Source organism: Trachinotus anak, unplaced genomic scaffold (genome assembly GCF_046630095.1).
Source record: "Trachinotus anak isolate AG129_WGS33_773 ecotype Australia unplaced genomic scaffold, CSIRO_AGI_Tana_v1 ptg000019l, whole genome shotgun sequence".
Lineage (NCBI taxonomy): Eukaryota > Metazoa > Chordata > Actinopteri > Carangiformes > Carangidae > Trachinotus > Trachinotus anak.
The window spans coordinates 20,039,322-20,057,299 of NW_027273870.1; the positions used below are offsets into that span (position 1 = coordinate 20,039,322).

The following is a 17,978-nucleotide window of genomic DNA, read 5'->3' on the forward strand; positions in this document are numbered from 1 at the left end:
ATGCACATTTAAATAATAGTAATTGAATAATTTATTTGAGTGATATTCCAACAATGAGTTGTAATGGAATATTTTAGTTTGGCATTGCTCTTTTTAATCAAAGAAACGATCTGATTACCTCTTCCGCCACCGGTTTCTACACTTTCTACACACTTACAAACACACACAAGAGAAGAATTAAAAAAAAAAAAAAAAAGAAGACATAAAGACAAAAAAAAAAGAAAAGAAGAGAAATCCACACACACACACACACACACACACATTCACACTCGTCCACTCTGAGGAGCAGCTGTTGGTGGGAGTGCAGCAGTGTGTGTCATTACATGTTTTCCTGTGGCGTTCATACATAGTTTCTCTATTCAGCAGGAAAGCCCAGCTCTCAACACCAGACAGAGGCAGCTAATACCCCTGTCTGTCAGAGCCGCTCAAAGAGCGAGTGATTGGAGATGACAAATGAGGCAGTAAGACAGGTCAGGCAGCTATATGGCGGCAGCAGCAGAGAGAGGGAGAGAAAAGACAGGAGGTGGAGACCGAAAGAAACATGTGAGTGCCAGCAGGTATTTTATGTGTGTGTGTGTGTGTGTGTGTGTTCTTGCATATTTGTTAATCATACCGTGAGGGTCTCTGAGGGTCTGACGCCACGCTTGTCTGTCAGGTCTGAGTTTGTTTCCAGCTCTGGATTCACTCACGACACCAGCTCTGTCCCCCGTGAAGGTCTCTGTCACTTAGGCTTACAAACTGAAACCTAAATGAGAGAGGAAACATTTGTGTTTGTGTGTGTGTGTGTGTGTGTGTGTGTGTGAAAATATAGCCAAAAATCTTCCCCGATGATGATCAATAATTGATTCAACTTCACCAAACTTTTGGGCAGAGTGTGTCAGACCTCACCTTTCTTCATCTGGCTTCATCTTGGTACGGACCAGTCCTTAAAGGGTGGACGTTGAATTAAAAAGGTGTAAAAGGGAAGATAAGGCTTCATAATGACAGAGACAGAGCTTAAAACAACATTAACTTCATGCTGTCAGTCTCATTTCAGGTCAGTTTAATTAAGCTTAATTAGCACCAGTGTAAAACAAAAATTATTGCCAAAGCATTTTGAGAACAAAAACAATCCTGCTTTCATCAGGTGCATCACACAAGAAAAGTGTACAACAGTTATAATACATACTTTTTTCTTCCATAGCTGTCTACACTAATCCACCTAATATTGTTTGATAATGAAAAAAATCATTTTTCCATCCTTCTTTCCCTTTTTCTGGAGACTTTTATCTCTCTCACTCATGCATAATGATTTACATGCTGTGTGTCCTTTGTCTGTCACTCTGTCTGTTAGGAGCATCACACATGTACATGCAGGACAGAGGAAACAAATTAACATTTTTAAAACATGTAAAAATCATGACCTGTATGTTTCATAATGAAAAAGAAACTTTGCAAAATAGTAGTTTAAACGTGACCAAAATTAAAACTGTTAATGAAGAAGGGATGAAACTTAATTATTGTCATTATCATTTAATTTCATTGATCATTTCAATTCGTCGATTGAAACTGATTTTGTCAGGTTCGAGACCGAAAAGCATTAAATCCTCTCATTTAAGAAGCTGGAACCAGCAGGTGTTTTTCATTTCTGCTTAAAAACATTCAAAAACATTATTCAGTTATCAACATAGTTGGACTGATTATTTGACTGATTATCTTTCTGTCGATCAACTGATTGATGACTAAACAAATTGTTTTGGCTCTATGATCAAGACTTCTTGAAAATATGCAAAAAAGGGTGCAAAAATATCAAAGCAGCTGATTTGTAATAATGTATATAGTGTATTTATATATTTTGCATGATAATACAAAAACAGAGGAAATACAGAAATAGGGTTAACGAAGGCAGTACCTTATCAAAATATTGTTAGAACACAGGCAGAATGAAACTGTTGTTCAGAGAAGAAAATCAATGATGGAGAGTTTATTAGGCACTTCATATAAAACAATAAGCTTACCCTCCACTACACCAGGCTAAATTTGAAAAACTGGGTTTTGAGCCAGGGTTATTTGGCAGCACTGAGCACATAAACTTCAGTGTAACTTATTCCTGGTCATAAATTGTCCACAGTGGTTTAGCTTGTAAAAGGCTCTTTAAGTGTGAGCCAACAGTGAAGCAGAGAGAAAGGCTTCCATGACAAATGGTGCCAGCCGCTCAGCATGCAAAACAGTAAAATGGGACAACATTTGGTGTGCAAATCCATCAGTCCATTCAAATGCTGTCCCAAACAAAAAGTTGATACACAAACAAATCAATTAACCTGAGGGCAGAAAGGAATCAGAATAAATTTATAAATAAAAAAAAAAAAAATTAAAAAAGGAGTTTCATCAGCTCACATTTACAGGAGGGAACAGGCTCAAACCTGGCACCTTTAGAAGTGTAATTTACGTTTATTATCAACTCAGACTTAAGAAAAGCTAAATGTAACTCCCACTGATACAGATCTTGTCACATTAAAGAGTGTCAGGATTTCCCCGCTCGGTGTTAAGGAGGAGTCTCAGCGGGCCGGGCAGTGGAACCTGTCTCTTTCTGGATCTATTCTCCTACTTTAATCCCAAAGACAGTCACACCCATCTCTCTGCCATTGTGTAGCTGAAACCTCTCTATGCATGACAGAGTGTAGGTGCTTCAGGTTATAAAGCTGCTAGCACAGCACATATCATACACACATTCATGCATATAAGCATACAAGCGTGCAAACTCAATGACATGCACACACGCAATCCAAAGTCTTGGTTTTTGTTATAATATGTGCATCTATAACCTTATTACTGAATACCTGCAGCTTTCAGGCCTCAACCTGCATCCAGGTGTTGGACTGATAGGACTGTCTCTTTCTGTCTGACTCTGGATGACTTGGGTTTACCTCTTCATCTCTTCACTTGAGACACCCAGACATAAAAATAAAGTCTGTTTTCTGAAAGAATCCAGAATAACTTGTCAGGCAGCAAAGCTTCATCCAACTGAACAAAACTGTTTTAGAACAGCCTGACATGGTCAGATTATGGACTCGCACAGCATGTGTGTTTACGTTAATCTAGACTCAATCCTTATCTTTTCATCTATGCTAATGCAATATGTGAACCCCCTTTGTGCCATCTTCCTTGCACGTGGTCTTTCTCTGTTGCCTCCTTTATACCTCCTTCAGCTCTAGATTTACTACTGATCCAGCTCTTTGTCTCCAATTCTTGCCTTCAACGGATTCCAGTTAGTCACGTTTTATTTTTATACTTCCAGCAATCATTTCACGTCTCACGTATTATATTATATTATATTATATTATATTATATTATATTATATTATATTATATTATATTATATTATATTATATTATATTATATTATATTATATTATATTATATTATATTATATTATATTATATTATATTATATTATATTCAAAAACCAAATTTGCCACAACATAGTGCAATGAGGCAAAAAGTGCTAGCACTCTGATGATCAGAAAATCAGTAATTTAGCCAAATTACAGTTTATAAAACACATTATATGAGGGGGTTCAACCAAAAGGCTGCACAAAAATCTACAGTTCTCTTCCAAATAAGTTTGGCTAGACTGGGGTTTGGTTTAAAAACTGTATGCCTCATGTTTCATGCTATGTCTTACTCTCAGAGATTAACTTCCTATAACGGCAAAGGTTCCAAAATCTACAAAAACAAGTTCCAATAAACCAGAACTGTCCTTTAAATATGAAGCAGCATATGCAATCTGTTCATGACTGTATCATGAGCTTTAAATGTACAACCTATTTGATTTGTTGATATTTGGATTTCTGATGAGAATTGTAATCTCTTTGAACACAAGGTAAGACTATTTGTATTACCCTTTTCAACCACATCCCCCCACCCTAGTTATTCCATATACAGTATAAAAAATAATAAACACACAGTAAGTTATGCAAGTTAATTGATGATGAATCAACAATAACAACAGAAGCAAAAGCTTAACAAAGAAAAGGAAAGTATCTGCTTTGGGGCAGACCTCTACCTGCACCTGCACAGAGAGAAATCCAGGAGACTGAGGTTTCTGATGAGGGAGATTATCAGTATTGTTCAACAGTGTTTCCTATTCTCTCTCTCTCTGTGTCTCTCTGACTCAGTCACTCATAATGCTTCCTCGACAGCTGACCCACCTTTAACCTGTCTTTACATCTGAGCTCCGCTATCTTTGCCAAGCACAAGCCCAGGGCACCTCAGACCCAAACCACAAAGACCACTTATCATCCAACCCACCGAGTGCCAGCAGAAAAAATCTACAATTATTCCACAAACGGCATCAAACTAAAACAGTTTTGAGGACAATACTGCTTCAGGGTGTCTGCGTGTGTTTAAAAAAATATGTATTAAATTTACAATACACAGAGATAATATTGTTTTTTTCTGGTCTAATTACAGCAATTATACTAGTAGCAGATCTTTAGATGATTCTGTCCACATTGGCAAAGATATGTTGTGTTTGAGAGCCAGATTGCTTGCACACAAGATGTGGCTTGTATTGGCTTTTTGCCTTAAGTACAGATAATCCACATGTGTCAGTGATTGAGGAGGTACAAATCCCACAGTAACAGACACACAGGTGGCACTGGAAAGAAACAGCATACCAGTCAAGATTTCTGTGTGTGTGTGTGTCTCACTTGGCTTATTACCATGCAAGGCTGAGTCAGAAGGGCAGTCTCCCTCCGCACAACCCAGATACAGGTGTGCGTGAGACCTACAACACACAACACACTCGCAGACCTACAAGTGGACTGCTCTGCACCACATCCTGTTTGAGTGGTCACGCTCAAGTCTCTCAGCCAAGTCATGCATGGAGATGGTGCTACCATTCCCGTTGCCGGTGTCCTCTCTCTCTTAAGTGTAAAGAGCATTAACTATCCTGGCAGAAATCATGAACAGTCAATGTATCTCGAAACTAAAAATAACTAATTACCTATAATGACCAATAACAACAATGTGTTGTAGATGTATTTGTTTTAACACTCAAAGAACAGAGGAAAACACTCAGATCTACCAACTTAGAAATGCTTTTGCATGGCGGACAAAGTTTTACTTCAACTCAAAATGAAATCTTAGGTATACTTTAAAACATGGATGAATGCACTACGCTTTTGGTCCCCAACCCTGTTTCTAGTTATTGAAAAGACATGAGAGTGGTATTGATCTTCTCTCTGCAAGAAAGTGAATACATTTCCTCAAATGTCAAACTATTCCTTGAAGAAGATAGAAAAGAAGAAGAAGAAGAAAAACATTGATGCCACACAAGACTATGAGTGATTATTAGGCTTTTATAAAATCTTTGCTTTTTTTTTACGTGAAATACTAATGATTTATGTCCTCAGACCTCTACAAACTATTCTAATCAAACCATTTGGCCAGTGAATTTCACTCTTTGGTTGAACTGTTAATAGCCGTGATAGGGACAGTCACGAATAAGCATCGCTTGGCTACAAAGGATGTATTTTGAATTTTCTGGTAATTACAAAAGATCCTAATGACTTTCATATAAAAGTGGTGGGGATGGTGACTATGTTTGAATCATTGTTATGTGTATACTGTATATGCTATGCTTACGTCTTTCTTTGTTGTATGGTTAACCTTGCTACAAGACAAATGTCCCCCACTGGGACAAAGAAGTTTAGCTGAAGGGTCACAAGATTAGAATCTAGCGCGCTGTGCTGTTTGATCATTTTAGGAGGTATTAGCTATCCTTTTACAAAATCTACTTACTGTTTATGATTCATTTATATAAAAATCAATCATCTCCTCATATTAAAACAAAATCGACAGGTTCGACATCATAAAGTGACAAACATGCATTTTAGAGCCAAGGCCCTTTCCACAAGTGCTTCATTTGCCAAGCTTAAAAAGACATGTCAGGGGTTTGACAGCTGAGAAAACACAACACTGTGCTCAAGGATATCGGTGGAAGCTGGATGAATACCTGTATCTTCCTGCTTAGGAATCAGAGGATTTAGGTGGCGGTGAAAGCTTGTCAGTAATGACACACAAAAGCCTTTTTGTGCACCGCTGAACAATACCTGCGACCGAAGCAGTGATTATAATCAAGTTAAAAAATAGAAGATTTAAAAAATGAATTGGCCATTATTGCTGCAATTACAGGGCAGGGTGCCTAGCTCACAAGACAAAAAAGACACCAGGGACCATGTAATGAATCAAGTTGAACCCTGTATGCACTGGTAAAATTGTCTTATTAAGGTGGAGCTTCCAAACGGCTGTATCTTTTACTCTATCTTTTAGTTCTATGTAACACGTCCAGTTTTTGGAATTGTTCACGTGTTCATGTTTTGTTTTGTTTTTTGTTATTGTTTGCATTGAAGCAATAGTTTGGCATTTTGGGAAATACTCATTCGCTTTTCTTGCCAAGAGTTAGATGACAAGATTGTTATCACCCTCGTGTCTGTGCAGTAAAGTATAAAGCTGCAACCGGCAGCTGGTTAATGAAACCAGGCACAAAGACGGGAAACATGGGGAAACAGCTGGTGTGGCTCTCTCCAAAACTAACAAAATCCACCTACCAGCACCTTTAAAGCTCACTAACGTGTTTTATCTCATTTGTATCTCAGTGTGGTTTTACCAGGGGTAATGTGTTGGATTATTTCTTACTGTTCCTCTCAATTAAACAAACAAGACATAACATGTTGATAGGCGAGCTTTAGAAGTGCTAGGAGGCAGACTGTGTCACCTTTGAACATAGCCTGGCTAGCTGTTTCCTGTTACCTTTGTTCCAAGTCTGTCTGGTAAGCTAAACTAACCAGCTGCTGGCAGTGGCTTCATGTTTACCAAAAAGACTTATCAATATACTCATCTATCTCTCAGCAAGAAAGCGGATTAGCGTATTTCTTAAGAAAGGCTGGAAAATTGTCTTTTTTCAAATGACATCACTTCGTAGACTGAATTGCCTGCCATTACACGCCCACACACAGATTGACACGTACTGCACAACTGAAGGAAAAAGACAGCAAAAGCTTCACTTCATGGGAAATACTTTGCCAAAGCCACAAGAGCTCTGCTTGGTAACAACACATCTCGTCTGACTCCACCCTCCTCTCTGCCTCTCTGTCAGACAGCAGACACACACACACACACAGAAATGAATCCGTGTTAATGAAGTAGAACAAAATAAGGAGGATGGTGCTCGACTGCCACTGTATAACAATCCTAACATGCGATCCTGTTGTGCAACTGAAGTTCTTTTCAGGTGCAGGCACGGGTAAAAATGCTCATGTGTGGCTGCCTGGGCTCTGTGCAGGCTGAGACATCTGTGAGGTGTTGAAATATAGATCCTAACAGAGCCCAACTGACATAGAGGCACTGACATTTGCAACCAGCCATGACTATAATTGTGAGCTCTGATACAGATGCAGTCTCCATCAGGGAAGGGGTGAGTCAGACTCTGTGTGAGTCACACGAAGAAAACCTGATCCACAACTGCCTATGAGTAGTGACAGAAACATGGACCTTTTGATTAACTGCTGATAAAAAAAAAAAAAAAACAATACACCAAATTGTAGCTATATGAATAAAATGGTTGTTTACGCTCCTTACCTTGGTCAAGATATTGAATTTTGCAAGGTGTTGAATTTTAAGTGTTAATTAGTTTGAGTTGATAAGTGCTGATTGGAGTGTCGTCGGCCGGCTCATGGAGCTGGTTTGGCTTTGATGCGACCGCTCAAAATGATCTAAGCAAGTTTAATTGATTCCGATAGGTGTGGACTGTTTGCTGCATTTTGTTTGTTGTAGCTTCGCAGGTTACTCAAAAAGCTTTTCAGTTTTACAGACTTGTGTGGTAGTCCCATCCTCTGTTGGTTCTTCACACCCTGAGGTCGAATGAGAGTCTCAAAAATTACATGGTAATTACATGATTGCTTCATATAAATTAAGGTGTGATTTAATGAGGTGACTGCTTGGGAAAAGAGACAAGGGAGACATTAACTTTTAGCCTACAGGCTGGTTTATACTGAAAAAGTAGTAGTACATATATATAACATGTTGTCTTACAACACCAGAAGGCACAAGAGTTTATGACTGCTCTAAATGACCACATTTTAAGGCGGGGTAAAAAGCCGGCTGTCATTGAGAGTGGGGAGGTAATAAATTAGTTCAAATGGGGATTATGGCGCACACTCTCAGTGTCTTTCCTGAGAGGCGTTCATAGTGATGCACTCGGTTAAAATATTCTTTCTAAATGACATGTCCCCTTTTTGCGGGGCTGAGTGAGTGGATTTGCCAGAAAAATATGTTGTAAACTGTTAATTGTAATAACTGTAAATATATTGTAAGCACAGGAATTCTTCAAAACTGCTCCTTTACGTTATGCAGGAAAAGCATTACTAACTCATTTATCCTGTGCCAATTATCATCCCAGGATTGTTTTACTTCAACAGTGTATACACTTGTACTCATCATTCCACTTCACTGCATAAATCTTTACGCTATCAGTTACTCAAAGTGCCACCCCAACACACCTTAACGGGCAGTTTTACACATGAATTAACTAACAACTCTCAGATGATGGACATATAACACCAGGGAGTGAACAAACCACAGAAGTTTAAACATCAGGGACTTGCCAGCTCTGAAAAACTGATGAGCCTCATGGGTGTGCAATAAAACATCCTCAACTCCGCAACAGTTGATTGGTTTATTTCAACTTGACATAATACTAATAATTCTACCCGGATAAGGGAAAGAAACTCTTATATTACACAAATCCAAATGTTTATTTTTTATAAAAGTCAATGTGCACATGGAAGACATACGATAACGCCCTCACACGCATTGTGATTTAACGGCAGGTTTCCTGGGAAGTGCAGTGCTTCAGTTATGTAAACTGCCCCGGGTTTGGAGCAAGTCAACCGTCAGGAGTTTGCATCCTCACCAGGCCCCTGCAGCTGCTAATGCAAACAAGAAGCCTTTACTTCTCCACAGTGGCCTGACTGGGTCAGGGTGAGTGCACACACACACACACACACACATTCACACTCAGACAGGCTGTGGCATTCCAATAATTATTGATTGGCATTAAAGGCCACAAAGTGTGCCAGGAAAACACTCCCTACACCATTACACCACCAGCAGCAGCCTGGACAGGTGAAACAAGGCAGGTTTGGCCCATGGATTCATGTTGTCTGTGTATCTGTGTCCACTGCAGCCTCAGATTTCTGTTCTTGGCTGATAGGAGTGGAGCCTGACATAGTGTTCTGCTGTTGTAGCCAATCCACCTCAAGGTTTGACATGTGCATACTGAGATGTTTTTCTGCTCACAGATGTAAAAAGTTTACGCAGTTTATCTGCGTTACCATAGCCTTTCTGTCAGCTCCAACTAGTCTGACCATTCTCCTCCTACTTCTCTCATCAATAAGACATTTGCATCTTCAGAACTGCTGCCCAATGGATGTTTTTTTATTTTTCACACCATTCTGAGTAAAAACTCAAGAGACTGTTCTGTGTGAAAATCCCAGGAAATCAGAAGCTTTACTCACACCATCCCATCTGGCATGATCACACCACAATCAAAGTCACTGAAATCATACTTTCCCTGTTCTGATGTTTGGTATGAACAATAGCTGAAGTTCCTGACCTGTACGTGCAAGTTTTTATGACTGATTGGACAACAGCATGAGTATGCAGGTCTAAAGGTGTTCCTAATAAAATGCTCGGTGAGTATATGTGTTAATAGCTAATATCAAGGATGTTTTGGTTTTTGTATCTTTTATATGTCATTCAAATAAAAGGGTTGGAAATTACCTTCAGTTATTTCCCTTAATACACAAATTACACGAACAATAATCTTTGCTTCTCTGTCTACCTCAGCTGCTGTTGAAGAGCTTCTTATCTTCTATCAGAACTAAAAGACATCTGCCACCTGTATAAGCCCAGCCACCAAATGGTTAAAGTCGAGTGTTCAAATTCAAATGTCTAATTTGTTTGTCTTTGTTTGGAAAGAGCCGTTTCTCTCTGGCACAGCCAGAAGTATACGTGAGACACAAAGTGAAGGGCCCTTCATTTGCCTTGGCTGCAGCCCTGCTCTCCTGTGCAGCTGTCTCGGCCGTCATTTGCGTCTCCACACTGTGCTGTGATGGACAGGTGGAGGCCTCTCACAGCAGCATCAATGCATAGCTCCAGGGCTCTTAGCTGTGGAGCCCCAAACGTATACTCGGTGATGCTAAACCCAAGTACACTTCAACAGGAGGATGTGGTGCTGTGTTTGCAGCTAAAGTCACACTAGTTTCAAAAATCCCACCTATAAGAATTCAGGACTTGAAAGCAAATGCTTAAGTGGCATGAGAGCATAAAGGGAGGACGAAAAGAACATGAAATTCATGAAAAACTGTATTTTCACTTCAGTGTAACTAAATTACCCTTTTAAACTCTACAACAAAGCTGGGTTTTATTAATGCACCTATGCAGATTGCTTCTTAACTTTTCTACTGAGGTACATATGCATATATATATATATAATAATAATGCAATGTATGTATGATTTGGCATCTTTTGTTCCCTTTGTTGACTGTCATATACGAAGGAGCATCTTTTTTCCAGAGCACTTTCATACTACAACAATAGAAAAAGTTTGGAGTTATGTTTGTGTCCACCTGATGAAAATACTTTACATCCAATATTCATTCTACCTTTAGCTCTGCTTTGGTCTCCACTAATCCCTGCAGGAAATATCTGGCTCTTTAGCTGCTAAATGCTGCACCATGTTGACCAGCTATTGATTAACTTTGTCTGTCTGCTGTTTGGTGCAGGTGGTGTACAGTGAAGAGTCAGGTGATTATTCTGCTTGGGGTTGTCATGCATTATCAATATAAAAACAATGATTAGAGCAGGTTTAGAGTGAACCCCAAAAAAAACCATCAAAGAATATTTGTATGCATTGTCACTCAGTCAAAGTATCACTTTTGAAAAGAGTGAAAGTTAGTTTTCTTGCTAAATTTGAACTTTTGAAGTTGCACAACATGATCTGTTTTGGCATTGGCTGAGAATCATTTAAGTCTCTGAAGCACATCAACACATTATAGAACTGTTGACAGTAGAGTCGCCTTTCAGCAGCATAAGCCATATTTTTAATCCACCAGCACACACACTGAGGTAAAAGGCTCATGAACAAATATTAGACAGTAAATTCTGCAGTGCCAAATCATGATGCATGAGCAAACTATGGCAACTATGTGCCTGAGCTCCAGTAACAACAGGTACCTGAGAAATAACTCACCACTAATTGTTCATAACCATAAAGCATACGAGGCTGACTTAGGCAAAGGGTGAGGTCCACTGCAAACTACGTTTCATGTCTATCATATCTGTCAGAAATTAAAATGACAATCAAACACATTATTAAAGTCATGTTAGAGCAGTAACTTAATGCAATATTCCCTGTGCTAACATTGTGTCTTAAGAACACAACTCGAATTTACCATTTAAAACTGACAGGTTCAAATATAAGTTGTGCATACCTGTGCAATAAATGCAATTAATGAATAATAGACAATTAAATAAACCATAAACTGCTTCTTGGTTTGCTGAACAACAACACTTTACCCTCATTGCTATTTATTGCAGTTTTTTATCACATTGGTCATTTAATCATATTTTGTATTGTGTGTATAGTATAATTGCACTTTCTTCTTTAATTTATTGTTTTATTGTATTTTATCGTTGTACTTCTCCCTTGCTGCAGAATATCCTTTGTAGGACAATAAAGCTCTGAACTGAACTAAGTTCAGGACTAAGAAAGAACATAGATTGTGATTTTAGAAAATCATCACCTATTTTCATTTTTGTATCAACTGAAGATGTGGATATTATTTTTCATTCACCCAAATAAACATCTTCAAACTTTTCTATGTGTTTTAGGTATATTACTGTCTAAATTGGATATCGAGCAACATTCAAGTGACAGAACTAAAAAGACACAGGAAACACATTTTCAAATGCCAGCCTATAATAATATTTACATTATGGATTTCAATAACAATATAAATACTAAAAAATAATTAATGACGCCACAAACAATCATCAAAACAGTTCGTGGCTTACTTTCTGCCTGTATACAAATCAATTAATCTGCTGATTGTATTAGCCTTAGTTTACATGTATTTACATTTACGCTGTAAATGCTCACCAAGACTATCCACTGTGATCTAGTGGCTTATTTATTTGCCTTTCCTAGTCTCCTTTCACTTTCCTTTGCCAGGGGTTTCAGGTAGCTTTGCATGCCCTCCACACACTGATCTAACTGCTGCATAGTTTGTCACTGTGCACCAGTGAAATGACCATCATACAAAAGAAAATCTTAAAAAGCATGAAAATAATCTGTCATAAACATGATATATACTAAACTCAATTAACTTTACCTCTTCATCTGAGGTCTTGGCATCATAACAAACATTACATCAGTCTTTCCACAATACTGCACCCACAACTTTCCAATGAATTTCTCCCTCCCAAGTAATTAACTGTGAGGCTTTGAGAGATTACACCTAGATTATACCTGGATAATTTTAAAGTAAAAACATAGACTGAGTCAAATTTTAATCCACCTTCTTCTTAAAACAGTTTTCACCTGTCTTATCTTGAAATGCATGCATAATGACAGTAAAGTTAAATTGAATTGAATTAACAGCTAACAGGTATGTGGACTTTCATGTCAGCCGAAAGAAAAACTCCTCATCCCATCACATAACCCATCCCCATCATATAACAGGGCAACTCCAGGTCCAGCCCAGGAGTGCCACATCCCCAGCCCTCCCCACAGGACTAAACCTTTCATCGGGCTGTTTGTCTGTGCAAACCCACGCTCTCTCACCACACTCCTGCTCTGACACATGCCCGCAGTGTTAACCTAGCCTGGTGTTGAGCGGAGGGAGTGTGCTGTTTTCCTCTCTGTTTGTTTAAGAGATTAAGGTGGTGAACCCCAGCCCTGTGGAGTCCCCAGACTTCATACCACCAGACCTGCACAGAGCGTCAGCATAGTCTCCGTCACTAGGAGGAATTTCATCGCTTTAAAGTCCCCTTAAAAGCAAAGTTTTCATAGATGAAAAGAATGAACCTAGTGATTTAAAAATCAAAACTGTGTGCAGAAGTTAAACTGGAATACGGAAAGAAAAACTTTAAATGAGGCTGTTTTTAACATTCAGCAAGTATTACCACCCCTTCCTTCCTAAGACATTCATAATCAAAACCAATTTCAATGACCAACTTTTGATTCAAGTGTTGGTTATTCCTGTCTCTCGAGTTACGTCCAGGGATTATGATGATGACCTATATTTTGCATGCTGAAATCACAGGAGGGCCTTTGTCTGGAAAATATTTACATCTCTTAACACAGCTGGCTTGTCCAACCACTGGCACAAAACAAACAAGGAAGCAAGGTAGAAAAACAACTCGTAGGTTAAGTTACCACTAAAGAGGTCTTTTAGTGTTGAACGTCAAAACAACATGGACCATTTTGGACTTTTTAAAATAAACTGAGGTCGGCTTTAAAAGGGAATTTGAATACGAAGAGGAAACAATGTTTGTTTTGACAGTTCTGGTCGATGAAACTAAAAGCGGCCCTACATAGGATAAATCTGAGAGTTGCAAGTACATACATGCACCTAAAAAGTAACTAAACGTAAAAACATATAAATTATGTATGTTTTCTTTGATTATCTATAGTTAACAGAAATCTAGATAGTAGATAGAAAAGTAGAAAAGTAGATAGTGCTTTGGACCTCAGATGTTTTTGAATTTCAGGTTATCAGACATTTATTACAGCTATATTAAAAATATGTCAAAACACTTGAAATAGAAATTTCCACCACAAAGTATGCAGACTTTGTCAAACATGAACAATAGGCCCTTATAAAGCTGAGGTATGTTGAAAGCATGTGATGCTTGGGGGGGTGTGGCCCTTCAGGTGCTCTGTGAAGGTAATACACTCTACAGGTAATGCTGAGTGACTCATTCTCACACACACACCTTAAACACCACACATGGCACTCGTACACCTCTTGTACCTCTTCAACTTCACCTGACAACAAACTGTGGGAATAAGCTGAATGAGCACTGCATTTAACAAAACTGGATTTCTTGGAGAAGCTTTTTTACTGCCACTGATTTTGAAGAACTGTTGGATTTGGACTCAAAGACAGTGAGTTGTGAAAAACAGATGTGATTTTTCTGGGAGGATTTTCTGTTTTTACCGTCAAGGATCAAATTTGTTTCCTCAGGCAGACTGGGGAAGTACCAGTACTGCACAGCATTTGCAGTAAACTCAATTTATAATCTGTTTTCTGGGACATTTTTTTGACCTGTTCATGACAATGCCAGTGGTCAAAGTGGAGAAAGACACTGCAGCAGACACTTTGTCTGACTCCAACCCTCCACCACAAACAGAGGAGCAGCCCAGAGGTCGAAGGAGGAAGAGACCTTTGCAGCGGGGGAAACCCCCTTACAGCTACATTGCACTCATTTCTATGGCCATAGCAAACTCCCCTGACCGCAAGCTGACATTGGGAGGCATCTACAAATTCATCACAGAGCGTTTTCCCTTCTACAGAGACAATTCAAAGAAATGGCAGAACTCCATCCGCCATAACCTGACTCTGAATGATTGTTTTATCAAGATCCCTCGAGAACCGGGGCGGCCAGGAAAGGGCAACTACTGGGCTTTAGACCCAAATGCAGAGGACATGTTTGAGAGTGGCAGCTTCCTGAGGCGGAGGAAGAGGTTTAAGCGCTGTGATTTCAGCACGTATGCCTCATTTGTGCATGAGACGCCAGTTTTCTCTCCTGTCCAGATTGCCAGATCAGCTGCATATCCCAACTCAGCCTACCCCAACATGACAGTCAGTCCAACCTACGGGCAGCAGCTGCCATCCGCCTACTACCCCACCTCATCGCCTCCTGGGTTCGGACCAGGTCAGACCCGCATGTTTAGCATCAATAACCTCATGGGACACCCAACTCCAGCCAGCATGATGGGAGGCCAAGGGCCAGAGGTGATGCAGCAGCCCAGCCGGAGCTTCAGTCCTGAAGGGCTGCCAAACGGATCCAGTCCTTGCAGAATGGGAGTCCCAGCCTTCCCGAACCAACCATGTGGAGGAGCTGTGCAATCTCGCTCCTCTACGCATCCCGGGTTCACCTACTCCGGGCCAAATGGCCACCCACACCACCATGCACACCAGGGCTCATATGCACAGGGCCACACCCAGGGGTATGCAGCAACAGGACGCATCCATGCCTCAGCCCACGGACCTGCAGAGCCTGTGGACCATTATGGCAGGATCTCCCCAGTGCAGCTGGGTTCTTTCTCCCAGTATAACAGTGCTGCAGGTCCTATTGCCAACACTGGGGGTTATCTGAGACACCCCACATACCCAGGGAATATGGACAGGTTTGTCTCTGCTATCTGAGCTACTGAGAATGTAGATCCCAGCATCTCACTAACTGACTTGAGGCAGCACCAAGTGAGCCAGACATATCTGCACACAAACATGAATTGTTTTTCTTTGTTTGTGACATTAAGGACAAAACTAAACAGAATGATTAATAACACCTCTCAATACAACTGTGATTTATACAATGAACCCCATAACCCATTTTCAGTACGGTAATTTACTTTTAGATCTCACTTTACATGTGGGTTTAAATGTCAAGGCCTCTTCACAGAATGTGATAATGTAAAATTCATCTAATTTCATGTGTGGTTGCGAGCTTTCTGTCATGACTTGAATGTGGAAGTTAAATATTTACATTACTGGTAAGTTTAAAAGACAGTCTTTGAAATGTTTCTATAAATTATTGTGTTTCATGGTCATAGGCTTTGCATTAAGTGGCTTGTATGAAGAACATCAACTTTATTACATTTGCATGTATTTTGTTGCCAAATGAAAATGCATATTAGGTCGTCTTTTTGGAAATAAACAATTATATATAACTTTTGTTCTTCAAGAATAATTATTTAAATTATTGATGTATTATTGCTATTACAACTCAAGCAATTGTGGCACAATATTAGACCATATTTTTTATTTTTATCATCCCCAGAGAAAATCGTGATTTGTAGCCAGGTGACATGAGTTAGTCACATATCAGAATTACTTCAGATGTATTTGTAAATGTTATATCTATAATTATATCACAATATAAGACGGTCCAGATATAATTCCACCAGGGACGAAAAATGTCCTCCAACATCTGTTTCTTTTGTGTTTACGTTTCAGCTCAGCTGATTTGAAGTGTTGTCTGGAGCCACAGTGTTAGCAGTCGCCGTGACCAGCCTCAGTTATCATGTCCAGACATCTAAACAGCACTTAGACACACACACACACACAGTTAATCTATAACATGGATCCACTAATCAAGAAAATGAATTGACTTGTAACTCAATATTGCGCTAGAATTTCCTCCACAAAAAGGCTTCAAATCAGACAAGATGAGACTCGTATGGAAATACTTCACTATGGTGAAGACACTTGATTCAGAAAAGCTTTAGAAAAGAAGTTGTTTTTTTTTTGCTTTGTTTTTTGGACACAGTATCCTCGTTGGGTCCTAGTTCTTATTGACTGCCGCAGAATCTTAATATCTGTGTGGATTAAATGAGGATAACCGTAATCAACATGTGTCAAATTATAAAAGATTTCAAAGGGATGATTTAATTTTTATAAGAGCTGCACTCAAAGTAACGGTGACATGGGTGATTTGCTACAAAGATACACCAGTTTCATTTATAGTTCTATGGCAGCTCTAATAGAAAGAATTAGGTTGAAGATAATGGATGATCTTTTTGCAGTTAATATTATAAGATTAGATGAGTCATATCTAAAGAAAACAGCACAGATTTAAATAAACTCAGGTGTGCCCTACAGGCGTACACCCTTTGTGTTAAGATTATCGTGCTAAAGCTTGGAAAAAGTAAAAAAAAACAACTCCGCTTTTTTGCACATCCTACCCAAAACACATTCAACTGGTATCTTCATTACTTTACACCGTTTCTCCAACTTTTACTGACAGTTTAAGTGTGCCGTAACAAAACATCCATGACGGAGGATATTTTTTTCATTTTAGCAGTAACATTTTTTCCCCTCATTTTCCAGGTAGGAGAATACCTAGTAATAGAAAATGAAGTCTTTAATGACATTAACACAATTACTGAGAGTTACTGCTACAAATGTAAAACGTTTATGTCATATTAAGGTCTGTTTTAACATAACAATGCAGTATTAGGCTTAAAGGGATGTTAACAAAGATGCTGTCAAAGTAAAAAGTGCCGTCGGCAAGTATTTAGACAGCGTTTGACAAACATAAAGTTGGGCGCCCAATTATATATATTTTTTTAATTATTATCCAACTCTCAGCAATGTCCAACACACATTTGAAACCTTTGAAACCAGAGATGAATCAGAAACCTTAAACCTTTAGCTACAGGCAAAATAAGCTGGCAAGCACGTCAGCTAAACAAATCATACTTACTCATTATTCAACAGTTTAAAACAAGTTGGGAAGAATATGTTAATCTATAAACCTACTAAAAACTACCAGTTAACAGCCAACAGTGACTAATATACATTTAAAGGATAATGTAACTTATATTTTTCAGAGTTTAGGCCACTTAAGTTGTAAATCTAGTTTGCATGTACGTGACATAACTTCACATAAATTAAAAAAAAAAAAAAAAAAATTAAAAAAATAACAGGTCAATTTTTTTTTTTTTTCTCTTTTCACAAACCATCAATTGATAACTATAACCAGGCACTAGACCAAGAAGTAAAATTCTTCAAACCCTTAAAAATATATCCACTTTATAACGATTGCCTGGTGGACAGAACCTCCTTGGAGAGTATGACTAATACTTTGCAAAGATGTTTTATTTTCCATGTAATGTGGTGCAACGCACACGTAGGTAACAGTGGCCA

General features: G+C 38.9%; 1 protein-coding gene across 1 annotated transcript; it reads left to right on the forward strand.

The window, feature by feature from the left end:
- The first annotated feature begins 13,853 nt into the window (after window positions 1–13,853).
- On the forward strand, window positions 13,854–16,000 carry foxe1 (forkhead box E1). Its single transcript, XM_071504535.1, has one exon. The coding sequence runs from the start codon at window positions 14,379–14,381 to the stop codon at window positions 15,474–15,476; it is 1,098 nt and encodes a 365-aa protein (XP_071360636.1). The 5' UTR covers window positions 13,854–14,378; the 3' UTR covers window positions 15,477–16,000.
- Window positions 16,001–17,978: the final 1,978 nt, after the last annotated feature.

Bases quoted from the DNA above. Each gene is read 5' to 3' on its own strand.
- foxe1 (XM_071504535.1), top strand. From the start codon at position 14,379: ATGACAATGCCAGTGGTCAAAGTGGAGAAAGACACTGCAGCAGACACT.